Source organism: Oncorhynchus gorbuscha, linkage group LG21 (genome assembly GCF_021184085.1).
Source record: "Oncorhynchus gorbuscha isolate QuinsamMale2020 ecotype Even-year linkage group LG21, OgorEven_v1.0, whole genome shotgun sequence".
NCBI classification, from domain to species: Eukaryota; Metazoa; Chordata; class Actinopteri; order Salmoniformes; family Salmonidae; genus Oncorhynchus; species Oncorhynchus gorbuscha.
Genome location: NC_060193.1, coordinates 14528509 through 14547170, shown reverse-complemented (window position 1 = coordinate 14547170; position 18662 = coordinate 14528509). Strand labels below are relative to the sequence as shown.

The 18662-nt window shown below is 41.2% G+C and overlaps 1 protein-coding gene across 2 annotated transcripts in view; it reads left to right on the top strand.

The window, feature by feature from the left end:
• The window catches only part of LOC124008652 (E3 ubiquitin-protein ligase TRIM41-like), a 34989-nt gene extending 16675 nt beyond the window's left edge, over nucleotides 1-18314 (top strand). Inside the window, exons 1-7 of one of the 2 annotated variants that reach the window (XM_046320128.1) lie at nucleotides 2327-2359; nucleotides 9293-9855; nucleotides 15313-15408; nucleotides 15983-16216; nucleotides 16350-16497; nucleotides 16933-16959; nucleotides 17038-18314. In XM_046320128.1, the coding sequence (XP_046176084.1) occupies nucleotides 9295-9855; nucleotides 15313-15408; nucleotides 15983-16216; nucleotides 16350-16497; nucleotides 16933-16959; nucleotides 17038-17582 (1611 nt within the window). In that variant the 5' untranslated portion in view covers nucleotides 2327-2359; nucleotides 9293-9294 and the 3' untranslated portion in view covers nucleotides 17583-18314. Of the gene's footprint in view, nucleotides 1-2326; nucleotides 2360-9292; nucleotides 9856-15312; nucleotides 15409-15982; nucleotides 16217-16349; nucleotides 16498-16932; nucleotides 16960-17037 lie in introns of those variants that run through there. The other variant, XM_046320130.1, reaches the window with a different exon arrangement.
• Nucleotides 18315-18662: the final 348 nt, after the last annotated feature.

Sequence of the window (18662 nt, the reverse complement as noted above, 5' to 3'; positions counted from 1 at the left end):
AAATGTATTTAAAGAGGTATGCGAAGAAAAATATGTAAAAAAACGAAAAAGACGCGATATATACAGGGGACAGGACGACAGGACGACTTTCTGCTACGCCTATTTGGTGAAACTACACAAAGAAAGGAACAATCACCCACAAAATACAAAGTGAAACCAGTGAAAGTGAAACCACACTAAGTGGCTACAGAGTACTTTATGATGAAAAACAGACACATAAGGACAAACAATAAAATGGCTGTGTTTATGTGGTGTAAATCAGAAAATTAGCAGCTGACATCTTAAGGGTTTTTAAATGAATGCATGTGAGACAGGTTCCATGTACAACAAGACAGGCAGAGATGGAGAAAAACAACACAGAACAGTTGAATTACCTCTGGTTATGGACACTTTTGCCAGCAATAAAGCTTCCACAGCCTGTTCCTCGGACAGTGAACATCTGGCAATATCTACATTTGAGACTCCTTGGTCAGCTCGCTCTCTGAAAGTAAAGGAAATAGTTTATTTTTTATACATATGAAAACAATAGCTGAGATATGATCATTCAATCTCAGGCAGCAGATGTGATTTTTAGGATACGACAATACAGCCCAGTGCTGCTTACCTGACATACAATCTTCATCCGCTTTGACTTCCTTTGTGTCTAAAAAAGTTGCTTTCAGAACAATTATTTTTGATTGAAAATAAAAAAAGTTTTGCTTGACAAAAAGACAAAATGTACCTCCATAAGCATATAACAATTTGCCTGTGAATAACCACACCTCCATACAAACGTATGCAGAATTCTTGACGCACAACCGAAAAGGGCTGACATATCGTGCCAGAACGCCCACAGGCGAGCCACTCAGGAGCAGAATGATGATGTGTGGAAGAGGCAAAGGAATGAGATGGGAACAGACATTTTTTGCAAGTTGGGGAGGGGGGCTAATAGCAGAACAATAGACTATTCAACCTTTACTAAAGAATAGTCTCATAGCCTAGCTAGGTGTGAGTTTTAATCATATACCAGATTTGATCTAACGACCAATTGGTGGCTTGCTACTCAATGTAATAAAGTAATGACTTTTCAAATAAGTTACCTTACATGCTATGTTGTCTGACAATTTTCTACACTGTCCTTACGAACCACATAGTATATCATTACAGCAGTATGTACTGGTATGTTAGCTAGCTACCTAACATTAGTAGTTATACATCATACGTGCCAGTATATTAACTATAGGCTAACTACCCAACGTTTATTGACTTGATTATTCTTGTCATTCTTAGCTTAGCTAAATGGTGTAGTCGTGATGCTTTCTCGATGGACATTAATGGAATTCCATAAAAAATGGATCACTTTTTTATTTTACCACTACAATCTTTTCGTCGCACAAAACTGGAAAAAAACATTGTTACCCATCGCTTCACAAAAGCCACAGCTCTCAGTGACGTCACCAATTGAACCGCTATTAGTGCGGACCCCACTAACACCCAAAAAAATCTAAGTATACACATTGCGATATATTTGGCGACATTAGACAGACATGCCCATATTCCCCCATAGGAAACAATGAAGACCGCAGAGTTCCAATATTATTTTTGTTATTTACATTTTGTTGTTTACATTTTAACTATAAAACAACTGAGCAGCTCTCATTGCCAACAATAGTGAAGCAGGCATTGTGACGTTGTACAATAATCTGGGAATAGAACATTCGGAATGTCACGGTGCTCAATAGAACTAATAGTGTCACGATCTGACCTTAGTTCTTTTGTTATGTCTTCGTTTTAGTATGGTCAGGGTGTGAATTGGGTGGGTTGTCTATGTTCTTTTTTCTATGATTTGTGATTTCTGTATTTGGCCTGGTATGGTTTTCAATCAGAGGCAGCTGTCAATCGTTGTTCCTGATTGAGAACCATACTTAGGTAGCCTGGTTTCACTTTTGAGTTGTGGGTGCTTATTTTCTGTTCTGTTTCACCATTCAGGATTGTTCGTTATGTTGTTTTATTGTTTTGTTCAGTATTTCTTATTAAAAAGAGATGAACACCTACCACGCTGCACCTTGGTCCTCCTCTCTTTCTCCCAATGTCGAACGTTACAAATAGGAGCTGGCAGGGTGAAAAATGCTTGAAAATAAGGCCTGTTTTTTTTCCAGCAGTGTTTCGCTGCTTGGCTTTATACCTGTTTAAACTATACACAATCCTGCACAGTAGGTGGCGGCATGTACCAATAAATTCACGGAAGTAGAAATAGACTACTTTAAAATGGAGGGGGGGGCGTCAAACTTTAGGCAGACAGATCTTTTGAAGGAGGAGTATTTCATGCTTTGTCCCTGATGTAAAGTGAAAGTAAATAGGAAAGACAACACATTCACAGGTAGGAACGTTCCTTGTAATGGAATTTCATATTATCAACATAAATTAATACTAAAACAGCATACTTTTTTAGAACTTTATCATGGTATTCTAATACTTATGCAGTAAATGAGTACATTTCCGAAAAATATATTTAAAAAATGCCTTCCTCTGTTGCCTAATGGTTGCCTTAATCCCAACCATTATAATACATGTCAGATGTTTTTTTGTTTGGTGTTATATCTTGTAGTCGTTTTCCTGTCATGGAATATGCAGTTTGGGTTTTCTACAATGCCTGAAAGTGCTAAATTCATTGTCGCAATGCACCGCTTATTGTTGTATGTGGATGAATATAATTGCTTTCAAGTGAATTTGTTTGGGGCTGAACAGTTCTTAAGTTTATAGATGTATTTAAATATTTAAATAAAAATGTTTACAAGCATTTACCAAGAATGATATTTCCTCATGTTTATAAAAGATGGTGTTATTTCTCAGGAACCTAATTGCTTAATGTTGGTTTGTTTCCATTCTTGATGTGTCACCCTGTACTTTTACAGTATGTTGTTAAACCTATTCTAGAGATCATCTGATATGGTCTTAGAAACCAAGGGCATTAAAGGGACATTTCACCTTAGCTCTGCCATTCTACAGTATATATTCATTACTTTCATAACAACAGTTTGTTTTGTCATAAACCACAAATCCTCAACAAGAGTTGAACAAAACTATATCATTGATAAGCATCCGTCTGGAAAGCATTTGCATATACACTACCGGTCAAAAGTTTTAGAACACCTACTCATTCAAGGGATTTTCTTTATTTTTACTATTTTCTAGATGGTAGAATTTTTGTGAAGGCATCGAAACTATGAAATAACCCATATGGAATCATGTAGTAAGCAGAAAAGTGTTAAACAAATATTTGAGATTTGAGATACTTCAAATAGGCACAATTTGCACAATTGGCATTCTCTCAACCAGCTTCACCTGGAATGCTTTTCCAACAGTCTTGAAGGAGTTCCTACATATGCTGAGCACTTGTTGGCTGCTTTTCCTTCACTCTGCAGTCCGACTCAGCCCAAACCTTCTCAATTTGGTTGAGGTCAGGGGACTGTTGAGGCCAGGTCATCTGATGCAGCACTCCATCACTCTCCTTTTTGATCAAATAGCCCTTACACAGCCTGGAGGTGTGTTGGGTCATTGTCCTGTTGAAAAACAAATGATAGTCCCACTAAGCCCAAACCAGATGGGATGGCGTATTGCTGCAGAATGCTGTGGAAGCCATGCTGGTTAAGTGTGCCTTGAATTCTAAATAAATCACAGACAGTCTCACCAGGAAAGCATCCACACACCATAACACCTCCTCCTCCATGTTTTACGGTGGGAAGTACACATGCAGAGATCATCCGTTCAAAACAAATGTATTTATAAAGCCCTTCTTACATCAGCTGATATCTCAAAGTGCTGTACAGAAACCCAGCCTAAAACCCCAAACAGCAAGCAATACAGGTGTAGAAGCACGGTGGCTAGGAAAAACTCCCTAGAAAGGCCAAAACCTAGGAAGAAACTTAGAGAGGAACCAGGATGTGGAACCAGGATATGAGGGGTGGCCAGTCCTCTTCTGGCTGTGCCGGGTGGAGATTATAACAGAACAAGGCCAAGATGTTCAAATGTTCATAAATGACCAGCATGGTCAAATAATAATAATCACAGTAGTTGTCGAGGGTGAAACAAGTCAGAACCTCAGTAGTAAATGTCAGTTGGCTTTTCATAGCCGATCATTGTTCACCCACACTGCGTCTCACAAAGACTCAGCAGTTGGAACCAAAAATCTCCAATTTGAACTCCAGACCAAAGGACAAATTTCCACCGATCTAATGTCCATTGCTTGTGTTTCTTGGCCCAATAAAGTCTCTTATTATTATTGGTGTCCTTTAGTAGTGGTTTGTTTGCAACAATTCGACCATGAAGGCCTGAACGCAGTCTCCTCTGAACAGTTGATGTTGAGATGTGTCTGTTACTTGAACTCTGTAAAGAATTTATTTGGGCTGCAATTTCTGAGGCTGGTAAATCTAATGAATGTATCCTCCGCAGCAGAGGTACAGAGGTAACTCTGGATTTTCCATTCCTGTGGCAGTCCTCGTGAGAGCCAGTTTCATCATTGTGCTTGATGGTTTTTACGACTGCACTTGAAGAAACTTTCAAAGTTATTGAAATGTTCTGTATTGTCTAACCTTCATGTCTTAAAGTAATGATGGACTGTCATTTCGCTTTGCTTATTTGAGCTGTTCTTGCCATAATATGGACTTGGTATTTTACCAAATGGGGCTATCTTCTGTATACCACCCCTACCTTGTCACAACACAACTGATTGGCTCAAACACATTAAGAAGGAAAGAAATTCCATAGATTAACTTTAACAAGGCATACCTGTTAATTGCCTCATGAAGCTGGTTGAGAGAATGCCAAGAGTGTGCAAAGCTGTCATCACGTCAAAGGGTTGCTATTTGAAGAATCTCAAATGTAAAATGTATTTGTTTAACACTTTTTGGTTACTACATGATTCCATATGTGTTATTTCATAGTTTTGATTGCTTCACTGTTACTTTATAATGTAGAAAATAGTCAAAATAAAGAAAAGCCCTTGAACAAGTAGGTGTTTTTGACCGGTAGTGTACTGTATGTGTCAAATATCTTGAGTTCAAACATTGCATTCAAGACAAAACGTCTGATAAAGCTGCAATCAGTAAAATAGTTAAAGACTCAACCTGACATACAGACATACCCTCTCAGGACAGCCAGGCAGACATCTCGTGAAGCATATATTTTTTTGCAAAAGTATACCAGACTGATGCTTTTCAGGTGATACCACACTGGTCACCTTCGACATCTAGCTATGAATCAGCTGACAGGAACAATGGCTCTATCGAACGCGGACAACCATATCTAAAATACACACAAACGTATCGTGTGATCGGTATAATAGAGGCCTTGCAGAACAGGACTGCTTTTACCTTATAAATGTTGTCCACGCAGTCAATATACCAGAGGTGGTCATTCGGTGCGTCGTTGGCCAATTATGTGTGAAACATATCTGTGACCTGGAAGTGCCTCAGACACAAATGTTAAGTTGAAATTTCCCTTTAAAGAAATGTTTCATCTACATTTACATTACATTTAAGTCATTTAGCAGACGCTCTTATCCAGAGCGACTTACAAATTGGTGCATTCACCTTATGACATCCAGTGGAACAGCCACTTTACAATAGTGCATCTACATATTTTAAGGGGGGGGGGGTGAGAAGGATTACTTTATCCTATCCTAGGTATTCCTTAAAGAGGTGGGGTTTCAGGTGTCTCCGGAAGGTGGTGATTGACTCCGCTGTCCTGGCGTCGTGAGGGAGTTTGTTCCACCATTGGGGAGCCAGAGCAGCGAACAGTTTTGACTGGGCTGAGCGGGAACTGTACTTCCTCAGTGGTAGGGAGGCGAGCAGGCCAGAGGTGGATGAACGCAGTGCCCTTATTTGGGTGTAGGGCCTGATCAGAGCCTGGAGGTACTGAGGTGCCGTTCCCCTCACAGCTCCGTAGGCAAGCACCATGGTCTTGTAGCGGATGCGAGCTTCAACTGGAAGCCAGTGGAGAGAGCGGAGGAGCGGGGTGACGTGAGAGAACTTGGGAAGGTTGAACACTAGACGGGCTGCGGCGTTCTGGATGAGTTGTAGGGTTTAATGGCACAGGCAGGGAGCCCAGCCAACAGCGAGTTGCAGTAATCCAGACGGGAGATGACAAGTGCCTGGATTAGGACCTGCGCCGCTTCCTGTGTGAGGCAGGGTCGTACTCTGCGGATGTTGTAGAGCATGAACCTACAGGAACGGGCCACCGCCTTGATGTTAGTTGAGAACGACAGGGTGTTGTCCAGGATCACGCCAAGGTTCTTAGCGCTCTGGGAGGAGGACACAATGGAGTTGTCAACCGTGATGGCGAGATCATGGAACGGGCAGTCCTTCCCCGGGAGGAAGAGCAGCTCCGTCTTGCCGAAGTTCAGCTTGAGGTGGTGATCCGTCATCCACACTGATATGTCTGCCAGACATGCAGAGATGCGATTCGCCACCTGGTCATCAGAAGGGGGAAAGGAGAAGATTAATTGTGTGTCGTCTGCATAGCAATGATAGGAGAGACCATGTGAGGTTATGACAGAGCCAAGTGACTTGGTGTATAGCGAGAATAGGAGAGGGCCTAGAACAGAGCCCTGGGGGACACCAGTGGTGAGAGCGCATGGTGAGGAGACAGATTCTCGCCACGCCACCTGGTAGGAGCGACCTGTCAGGTAGGACGCAATCCAAGCGTGGGCCACGCCGGAGATGCCCAACTCGGAGAGGGTGGAGAGGAGGATCTGATGGTTCACAGTATCGAAGGCAGCCGATAGGTCTAGAAGGATGAGAGCAGAGGAGAGAGAGTTAGCTTTAGCGGTGCGGAGCGCCTCCGTGATACAGAGAAGAGCAGTCTCAGTTGAATGACTAGTCTTGAAACCTGACTGATTTGGATCAAGAAGGTCATTCTGAGAGAGATAGCGGGAGAGCTGACCAAGGACGGCACGTTCAAGAGTTTTGGAGAGAAAAGAAAGAAGGGATACTGGTCTGTAGTTGTTGACATCGGAGGGATCGAGTGTAGGTTTTTTCAGAAGGGGTGCAACTCTCGCTCTCTTGAAGACGGAAGGGACGTAGCCAGCGGTCAGGGATAAGTTGATGAGCGAGGTGAGGTAAGGGAGAAGGTCTCCGGAAATGGTCTGGAGAAGAGAGGAGGGGATAGGGTCAAGCGGGCAGGTTGTTGGGCGGCCGGCCGTCACAAGACGCGAGATTTCATCTGGAGAGAGAGAGGGAGAAAGAGGTCAGAGCACAGGGTAGGGCACTGTGAGCAGAACCAGCGGTGTCGTTTGACTTAGCAAACGAGGATCGGATGTCGTCGACCTTCTTTTCAAAATGGTTGACGAAGTCATCTGCAGAGAGGGAGGAGGGGGGGGAGGATTCAGGAGGGAGGAGAAGGTGGCAAAGAGCTTCCTAGGGTTAGAGGCAGATGCTTGGAATTTAGAGTGGTAGAAAGTGGCTTTAGCAGCAGAGACAGAGGAGGAAAATGTAGAGAGGAGGGAGTGAAAGGATGCCAGGTCCGCAGGGAGGCGAGTTTTCCTCCATTTCCGCTCGGCTGCCCGGAGCCCTGTTCTGTGAGCTCGCAATGAGTCGTCAAGCCACGGAGCGGGAGGGGAGGACCGAGCCGGCCTGGAAGATAGGGGACATAGAGAGTCAAAGGATGCAGAAAGGGAGGAGAGGAGGGTTGAGGAGGCAGAATCAGGAGATAGGTTGGAGAAGGTTTGAGCAGAGGGAAGAGATGATAGGATGGAAGAGGAGAGAGTAGCGGGGGAGAGAGAGCGAAGGTTGGGACGCCGCGATACCATCCGAGTAGGGGCAGTGTGGGAAGTGTTGGATGAGAGCGAGAGGGAAAAGGATACAAGGTAGTGGTCGGAGACTTGGAGGGAGTTGCAATGAGGTTAGTGGAAAAACAGCATCTAGTAAAGATGAGGTCGAGCGTATTGCCTGCCTTGTGAGTAGGGGGGAAGGTGAGAGGGTGAGGTCAAAAGAGGAGAGGAGTGGAAAGAAGGAGGCAGAGAGGAATGAGTCAAAGGTAGACGTGGGGAGGTTAAAGTCGCCCAGAACTGTGAGAGGTGAGCCGTCCTCAGGAAAGGAGCTTATCAAGGCATCAAGCTCATTGATGAACTCTCCGAGGGGACCTGGAGGGCGATAAATGATAAGGATGTTAAGCTTGAAAGGGCTGGTAACTGTGACAGCATGAAATTCAAAGGAGGCGATAGACAGATGGGTAAGGGGAGAAAGAGAGAATGACCACTTGGGAGAGATAAGGATCCCGATGCCACCACCCCGCTGACCAGAAGCTCTCGGGGTGTGCGAGAACACGTGGGCGGACGAAGAGAGAGCAGTAGGAGTAGCAGTGTTATCTGTGGTGATCCATGTTTCTGTCAGTGCCAAGAAGTCGAGGGACTGGAGGGAGGCATAGGCTGAGATGAACTCTGCCTTGTTGGCTGCAGATCGGCAGTTCCAGAGGCTACCGGAGACCTGGAACTCCACGTGGGTCGTGCGCGCTGGGACCACCAGATTAGGGTGGCAGCGGCCACGCGGTGTGGAGCGTTTGTATGGTCTGTGCAGAGAGGAGAGAACAGGGATAGACAGACACATAGTTGACAGGCTACAGAAGAGGCTACGCTAATGCAAGGAGATTGGAATGACAAGTGGACTACACGTCTCAAATGTTCAGAAAGTTAAGCTTACGTAGCAAGAATCTTATTGACTAAAATGATTAAAATGATACAGTACTGCTGAAGTAGGCTAGCTGGCAGTGGCTGCGTTGTTGACTTTGTAGGCTAGCTGGCAGTGGCTGCGTTGTTGACACTACACTAATCAAGTTGTTCCGTTGAGTGTAATAGTTTCTACAGTGCTGCTATTCCGGGGCTAGCTGGCTAGCTAGCAGTGTTGATTACGTTACGTTGCGTTAAAAGAACGACAACAATTATCTTTGATACACAGACGGCTATGTAGCTAGCTATGTAGTTAGCTACGATCAAACAAATCAAACCGTTGTGCTGTAATGAAATGAAATGAAAAATGTGATACTACCTGTGGAGCGAAGCGGAATGCGACCGGGTTGTTGAGTGCGGAAGTTCTATTCAGTAGACGTTGGCTAGCTGTTGGCTAGCTAGCAGTGTTGTTTCACTATGTTGTCCTCTTTCTTTTCCTTTTTCTTCTGTCCTTCATCTCACTCATTGACAAACTGATACATTTTTTTGTGAACACAAGCACAAGTGTTTTGATAATTTTGTAAATGATGGGATATTTGGGGTTTGTGTCAAGATTCACATGGCCTGACAAACAAATGTATCTATTTTCAGATATGGCTTCCTCCCTGAATGAAAGCCAATTCCAGTGCTCCATCTGTCTAGAGTTGTTCACTGACCCAGTTTCCACTCCATGTGGCCACAACTTCTGTAAGAATTGTATCGGGGGGTATTGGGATATCAGTGACCTGTGCCAGTGTCCTTTGTGTAAGGAGACATTTTACAGAAGGCCTGAGCTTCGAATCAACACGTCGTTCAGAGAAGTTGTTGATCATTTTAGGAATATGAGAGTTCATGAAGGGTGCATTGCTGCAACTGGAGAAGTGGCCTGTGACATATGCTCTGGGAGGAAGCTCAAGGCCCTGAAGTCCTGCCTGGTGTGTCTGACCTCTTACTGTGAGATTCACCTGGAGCCTCATCAGAGAGTGGTGAATCTGAAGAGACACAAGCTGATTGACCCTGTGGAGAACCTGGAGGACAGGATGTGCAAGAAGCATGATAGGCTGCTGGAGCTGTTCTGTAGGAGCGACCAGACATGTGTGTGTCAGTTTTGTGCTGAGACAGACCACAAACATCACCACACTGTGCCACTACAAACAGAATCGCAACTAAAGATGGTACCTTTTCCTAACGACGTTAACATTTTCCTTTTTACACTAAATATACAAACCTCTTTTTTTTCTAACCTTTATTTAACTAGGCAAGTCAGTTAAGAACATATTCTTATTTTCAATGACGGCCTAGGAACAATGGGTTAAATGCCTGTTCAGGGGCAAAACAACACACTTGCCAGCCCGAGAGTTTTGAACTGGCAACCTTCCGGTTGCTAGTCTACCACTCTAACCCACTAGGCTTAGGGGGTAGATCAGCTTTATTATTGCAGATTGTGGGTTCTATCAATGTTAATGTCTGCATCATATCCAATCGCCCATATAGTTCTCATTTTTTAAATATAATTTTCCATCTTCATTACTTTCCCATAACCCAATCACCCCTCCCCTAATTGGAGTAAACTAACGGACAACAATGCTACACTGAACAAAAATATGAACGCAACATCAAAAGTGTTGGTCCCATGCATCATGAGCTGAAATAAAAATAAATAAATAAAATCGCAGAATTGTTCCATACGCACAAAAAGCTTATTTCTCTTAAGTTTTGTGCACAAATTTGTTTGCATCCCTGTTAGACAGCATTTCTCCATTGCCAAAATAATCCATCCACGTGACAGGTTTGCCATATCAAGAATATTAAACAGCATGATTGTTACACAGGTGCACCTTGTGCTGGGGACAAAAGACCACTTTAAAATGTGCAGTTTTGTCACATAACACAATGCCACAGTTGTCTCAAGTTGAGGGAGCCTTCAATTGGTAACACGCCAGCCAAGGACCCACATGTCCAGCTTCTTCACCTGCAGGACTGTCTGGTTGGGGGCGGGTACTGAGGAGTGTTTCTGTCTGAAATAAAAACTATTTTCATGGGGAAAAACTCATTATGATTGGTTGGGCCTGGCTCCTAAGTGGGTGGGCCCTCCAAGGCCCTGCTACTCCCCTGCTCAGTCATGTGAAATCCATATATTAGGGCCTAATGAATTCATTTAAATTGACTGATTTCCATATATGAACTGTAACTACAGTTGAAGTCGGAAGTTTACATACATATAGGTTGGAGTCATTAAAACAAACTTCAACCACTCCACAAATTTCTTGCTAAACCTCTTAAGACTCAGTGTCCCGCTAGCGGGACAATTAAAATATTATGGATTTTAAACATTTAGGTGCATATAAGTGTCTTATATCGGCTGAAAACTTAAATTCTTGTTAATCTAACTGCTCTCTCGGATTTACAGTAGCTATTACAGTGAAAACATGCCATGTGATTGTTTGAGGACGGCGCCACACCAAAATATTTTTTACACCAGCACAGGTTTTATACATTCACATATAAAGATTAAATATCCACTTACTTTTTGAAAATCTTCAAATTTGTCATCCAAACGGGTCCTAGCTATAACATGGTGACGTTTTGTTAGATAAGGATTTGATTTATATCCCAAAAAGTCTGTTTAGTTGGAGACAGCGATTAGAGTAATCCACACGTTCAACTTGCAGAAAAAGGATTCCAAAAATCTACCCTTAAACTTTGTTTCAACAAGTCAAAATATGATTATATTTACTCCTCAGATACCCTAAAATGTAATCAAACTATGATATTTATTTTGGAAAGAAGCATGTTTTTAATCGGGTGTGTAATTTCTTCATGGAGTGCGCAAACACGGATTTCCAAGACTGTGTCCTTCTACTAAAAAAACGGTTATTTCTTATTCGTTTTTGATGTTACAAGCCTGAAACCTTGAATTTAGACTGCTGACACCCTATGGGAGCCATAGGAATTGCATCCAGGGAGATAATTTACAATATGACCTTTCTCGTGCATTTCTAAGAGGATGGTCACTCCAAAAGAAAATATACAGTTGGTTTTTCTTTGGATTTTCTCCAACCATATCTATTGTGTTATATTCTCCTACCATATCTATTGTATTATATTCTCCTACCATATCTATTGTGTTATATTCTCCTACCATATCTATTGTGTTATATTCTCCTACCATATCTATTGTGTTATATTCTCCTACCATATCTATTGTATTATATTCTCCTACCATATCTAGTGTTATATTCTCCTACCATATCTATTGTGTTATATTCTCCTACCATATCTATTGTATTATATTCTCCTACCATATCTATTGTGTTATATTCTCCTACCATATCTATTGTGTTATATTCTCCTACCATATCTATTGTGTTATATTCTCCTACCATATCTATTGTGTTATATTCTCCTACCATATCTATTGTGTTATATTCTCCTACCATATCTATTGTGTTATATTCTCCTACCATATCTATTGTGTTATATTCTCCTACCATATCTATTGTGTTATATTCTCCTACCATATCTATTGTGTTATATTCTCCTACCATATCTATTGTGTTATATTCTCCTACCATATCTATTGTGTTATATTCTCCTACCATATCTATTGTGTTATATTCTCCTACCATATCTATTGTGTTATATTCTCCTACCATATCTATTGTGTTATATTCTCCTACCATATCTATTGTGTTATATTCTCCTACCATATCTATTGTGTTATATTCTCCTACCATATCTATTGTGTTATATTCTCCTACCATATCTATTGTGTTATATTCTCCTACCATATCTATTGTGTTATATTCTCCTACCATATCTATTGTGTTATATTCTCCTACCATATCTAGTGTTATATTCTCCTACCATATCTAGTGTTATATTCTCCTACCATATCTATTGTGTTATATTCTCCTACCATATCTATTGTGTTATATTCTCCTACCATATCTATTGTGTTATATTCTCCTACCATATCTATTGTATTATTTTCTCCTACCATATCTATTGTGTTATATCCTCCTACATTATTTTAACAAGTGTTTTCTTTCCAATGGTACCAATTTTTGCATACCCTGACTTCAGGGCCTAAGCTACAGGCAGTTTACTTTGGGCACGTCATTCAGGAAGAAATGGAGAACGAAGGGGCCTAGCCCTTAACAAACTATAGTTTTGGCAAGTCGGTTAGGACATCTACTTTGTGCATGACACAATGAATTTTTCCAACAATTGTTTACAGACAGATTACTTCACTGTATCACAATTCCAGTGGGTCAGAAGTTTACAAACTAACTTTAAACAGCTTGGATAAATCCAGAAGATGATGTCATGACTTTAGAAGCTTCTGATAGGCTAATTCACATTATTTGAGTCAATCGAAGGTATACTTGTGGATGTATTTCAAGGCCTACCTTCAAACTCAGTGCATCTTTGCTTGACATCATGGGAAAATCAAAATAAATCAGCCAAGACCACAGAAAAAGAATTGTAGACCTCCACAAGTCCAAATGCCTGAAAATACCACGTTCATCTGTGCAAACAATAGTATGCAAGCATAAACACCATGGGACCACGCAGCCGTCATACTGCTCAGGAAGGTAATGTGTTGTCTCTTAGAGATGAATGTACTTTGGTGCAAAAAGTGCAAATCCATCACAGAGCAACAGAGAAAGGACCTTGTGAAGATGGAGGAAACAGCTACAAAAGTATCTTTATCCACAGTAAAATGATTCCTATATCAACAAAACCTGAAAGGCCGGTCAGCAAGGAAAATGTCACTGCTCCACAACTGCTACAAAAAAGACAGACTACGATTTGCAACTGCACATGGGGACAAAGATCGTACTTTTTGGAGAAATGTCCTCTGGTCTGATGAAACAATAATAGAACTGTTTGGCCATATATTTGGAGGGAAAAGGGGGAGGTTTGCAAGCCAAAGAACACCATCCCAACCATGAAGCACAGAGGTGGCAGCATCATGTTGTGGGGGTACTTTGCTGCACGACGGCCTGGTGCCCTTCACAAAAGAGATGGCATCATGAGGTGGGAAGATTATATGGATATATTGAAGCAACATTTCAAGACATTACTCAGGAAGTTAAAGCTAGGTTGTAAATGTTTCTTCCAAATGAACAATGACTTCCATATTTCCAAAATTGTTGCAAAATTTCTTAAGGACAACAAAGTGAAGGTATTGGAGTGGTCATCACAAAGCCCTGACCTCAATCACATAGAACATTTGTGGGCAGAACTGAAAAAGCGTGTGCAAAAGTGGTGATCCTAACATACCTAAAACTGAATTTTTACTAGGATTAAATGTCAGGAATTGTGAAAAACTGAGTTTAAATGTATTTGGCTAAGGTGTATGTCAACTTCCAACTTCAACTGTAAATGCTACCTTTCCATTTGAACAGAGTGCATAGCAGTGTTGGATTTAGTAATCGAGTACTGAAAGAAATAGAAGTGACAGTTTAAGATATTATACATTTTTATCTAAACATTTGTGAGGTACAGGTATACATTTCTTTATATGAAGTCATAGAAACTAAAATTATTTAGCAAAAGTTTTATTTTTTATTTATTTTCATTGATAGTTCACTCAAATTGCAAAATTATGTATTGGTTTCCTTACCCCGTAAGCAGTCTATGAACAAGGTACAAGGCACAAATCCCAAGTCATGGTACCTATATTAGCATGTTTCACACAACATTTTAAACATGGGAAGCATACTCAGGACTGGCATCACGAGGTGGCATGTGTGGACGTAAACTTCCCACTTCATCTGTTAGTAACATTTTGGAAATTGTTTCATGTTGCAATTGCATTTTTGTTCAGTGTAATATATACACTGTACATTTTACAATAGTTATCCGTTTCAGTTACCTTCAACCCCTCCCATCCATCTCTGAAAACCATCCAGTTAGAACTTCTACTTGCCATATATTTTTAAATTGTGCTGAACATTTCTATTCACTATTCACCCAGCAGTGATATTTGCAGAGTTGGCTCTATATCAAATACCATTTTTCAGCCATTTCTTAACCTGCGACCCAAAACAAGCTACATAGCACTTATGGTTTGGTCAACTAATCCAGCATGTCTGTCTGTTGTTTGGTTACCACGGCGACTGCTGTAGCTATCTAGTAGCATTAGTAACTACTTTAGTGTATGTTGAACACATTTCTAGTGGAAAATGTGTTCAATTATAGCCATGGTATAAAAGTGATATTCAATTAGATATCTAGAAAATAATGCAACTTCGTGTTATGTCAGTTCCACTCCGCTAGCATGTCGTGGAACACACCTTCCATGTATTTCATTACTTTCCATGGAACGTATAGCCCCTTGTTGATTATCCCTTACATAAGGTTATCTTATCCCGAGAAACCGCCCTACACCAGCTACGTTTTGGGAATAAATGAAAGAGTGAAGCCCAGGGGTACTCAACTCTTACCCTACGAGTTCCAGAGCCTGCTGGTTTTCTATTCTACCTGATAATTATTGCATACACCTGGTGTCCCAGCTCTAAATCAGTCCCTGATTAGAGTGGAACAATGGGGAAAAAATGCAGTGGAACTGGGTTTGAGGTCCAGCGTTGAGTTTGAAGGATGTAGCCTCGTGTTGTCCACAGGCTCTTATTCAGAGGTCAAAGGCGGATGTGCAGCAGATGATCCAAGACCGGCAGCTGAAGGTGGAGGAGATCAACGCTTCAGTGAAGTTAAGTAGAGTGAGTCCTTAGATTAACAGTCCCCCCAGGATTCCGCTGGGATTTTTTGTGATGCTTGAATTTGCTGCAGCTATTCTGACATTTTGCATGACAATATGCCAAAATATTTTCCAATTTGACACGAATGCACTGATGAGGAAAAGGTGTGTTGACATGGGGCATGATTGAACCATATGTCGTACATGTGCAGTGATTGGTTGAAATTGCGAGCCATCTTTTTGTACTGTGGTAATAGGCCAGTTTTATGCTACAATATTGTGATGATTCAAAATGTTTGTGGAAATAGCCTTAACATATGCCGGGGATAGTTTTGTCAAAATGCATATCGCAGAATCCAGGAGGGATTGATTCAAGAATTCAGCATGTCAAGGTATTCAGCATGTCAAGGTATTCAGCATTATGTTGTTGCAGCACTGATGCGTTTCCAATCATAAATGTAATTTTTTCAAGATGTATTATGCTGGACAATTTATCTACATGTATAACTAAACCACATTGGGTATTAGTCTAAATCTACTGTCGATGTCTATGATGTAATCAATGTCAATTCCTAATCAATGTCAATTCCTATCAGGACAATGCAGAGAGTGAAATAGTGGACAGTGTTGAAGTCTTCACTGCACTGATGCGATCTATTGAGTCAAGCCAGGCTGAACTCATAGAGGTGATTAAGGAGAAGCAGAAATCAGCAGAAAGGCAGGCAGAAGGGCTCAACAATGACCTGGAGCAGGAAATCACTGAGCTACAGAGGAGAAGTACTGAGCTGGAGCAGCTCTCACACACTGAGGACCATCTCGACCTTCTACAGGTCAGTGGAAGTACTTTAAAAAAAATGTAAACTCATCTTGTTCATTCCTTATGCTGGAAACCTGAAAGAAAAAGCTATGTATTTCAGGCCTGTGAGATGTTTTGACAGTAACATTTTACCTTCCTTTTAACAGCGCTTTTACAAGCAAACTACCCTTCCAAAATATAAAAGCTGGACTAATGTTGCTGTTTATCAAGTCAACTTCTTGGGCTGTGTTCGAAATACAGTGCTTCAAGTGAAAGACTCCACCGAAGACCAAATAAGAAAGTTGTCAGCTATTGGTACGTTTGAATCACAGGGTATTTAAATGTTAAAGGGTTTTTAAATGTTTTGCCTTAAAACACAGGTGTCAAACTAATTACACAGAGGGCAGAGTGTCTGCGGGTTTTCACTCCTCCGTTGTAGTTGATAGAAGTAAGGAACTCCTCACCTGGTTTCTAGGTCTTAATTGAAAGGAAAAAACTAAAACCGTTAGACATGAGGCCGTCCATGGATTGCGTTGGACACCCCTGGCTTAAAATACACTTTAGTCCACTGTTAATACAATCCAAAAAATGGTGCCTGTCAGCAGTCAAGTTTAAGTGTTCATAACATGCCAGTCACAAATCTGTGATATTTGTTGTTAAACCAAGAGAACATGTATAAGGACAGTCAGGACATTAAAACTTCCCTCTCATTGTAACAGTTAACCGCTAATTTGGCTTGTTTTTCCACAGAACTGAAAGAGATGCAGAAATATGCAGGTACAGAACATAATTTAAGAAATGTAATTTCAGTGCAGAGAATAGCATGTGATGTTTCACTTTTCTACATTAATGTAGTGGACGTGACGATGGACCCCAACACTGCAGGCCCATGGCTTATCCTCTCTAATGATGGAAAACAAGTGAGAAAATCGCCAAGGAAATTGAAGGTCCCAGGTAATCCTGAGAGATTCACTGAGGATGTCTGTATCCTGGCCAAACAAGGGTACAACTATGGGAAACATTATTGGGAAGTTGGGTTACAGGAGAAATCAAACTGGGTTATAGGAGTAGCTTGTGAGACAGTGCCTAGGAAGGAATTCATTTCACCTGAGCCTGAGAAAGGGTTATGGACTCTGTGTCACAGGGATGGCAAGGAATATCTGGCGTTCACAAAAATTCCACGCCTTATTTTACCTTTTCCCCGACCCCAGAAAGTCGGTGTCTTTCTGGATTATAAGGAAGGGCAAGTGGCATTCTTTGATGTTGATGCAAAGTCTCACCTATTCACTTACACAGGGTGCAAATTCTCAGAGAAAATCTTTCCCATATTTGATCCTTGTCTTACTGCAGAAAGAAAAGAAGATCTTCCTCTCATGATTACTATGGTGCAGGTAAATTAGTGGCAGTACACTCCATGCATAGTGTAGCTCCAGCTACAATGTACTGTATATGCTTCAACCGTAGAAATTAGATGGGCACGGTCAAATGTTCCCATCTTTCACTCTCATTTGGAATAGAGGCATCTACGCAATGGGGGACATAGGACGTGGACTCATTTCAACTATAGTTTACTTTGGGGGTCTGAAACTTTTATTTATTGTAATACATTTAGCAAATACCTTGATTATATTTACCTTCCTTATTGTGACAAAATGAAATGTAATCCTAATTATTCTAATATCTATTTTTGAAATGTACGGTTTATCAAATGGAAATACTGTATTTCAAATCAAACTTTATTTGCCACATGCACCGAATACAAAAGATGTAGACTTTACCATGAAATGCTGACTTACAAGCCCTTGACCAACAGTGTAGACTTTACCATTAAATGCTGACTGACAAGCCCTTAACCAACAGTGTAGACTTTACCATGAAATGCTGACTGACAAGCCCTTAACCAACAGTGCAGTTCAAGAAGAAGAAACTTTTATTTTAGCCTACTTGGTACATATTAACACAAAAAGAATAACGATTTTTATTTGTATCGGTGTGCATAGTATCTACTGTTGAAATCGGAAGTTTACATACACTTAGGTCGGAGTCATTAAAACTCATTTTCAACCACTCCACACAAATGTCTTGTCAACAAACTATAGTTTTGGCAAGTTGGTTAGGGCTTCTACTTTGTGTATGACAAGTAATTTTTCCATCAATTGTTTACAGACAGATTATTTCACTGTATCACAATTCCAGTGGGTCAGACGTTTACATACACTAAGTTGACAGCTTGGAAAATTCCAGAAAATTATGTCATGGCTTTAGAAGCTTCTGATAGGCTAATTGACATCATTTGAGTCAATTGGAGGTGTACCTGTGGATGTATTTCAAGGCCTACCTTCAAACTCAGTGCCTCTTTGCTTGACATCATGGGAAAATCAAAAGAAATCCGCCACGACCTCAGGAAAAAAAACTGTAGACCCCCACAAGTCTGGTTCATCCCTGGGAGCAATTTCCAAATGCCTGAAGGTACCACGTCC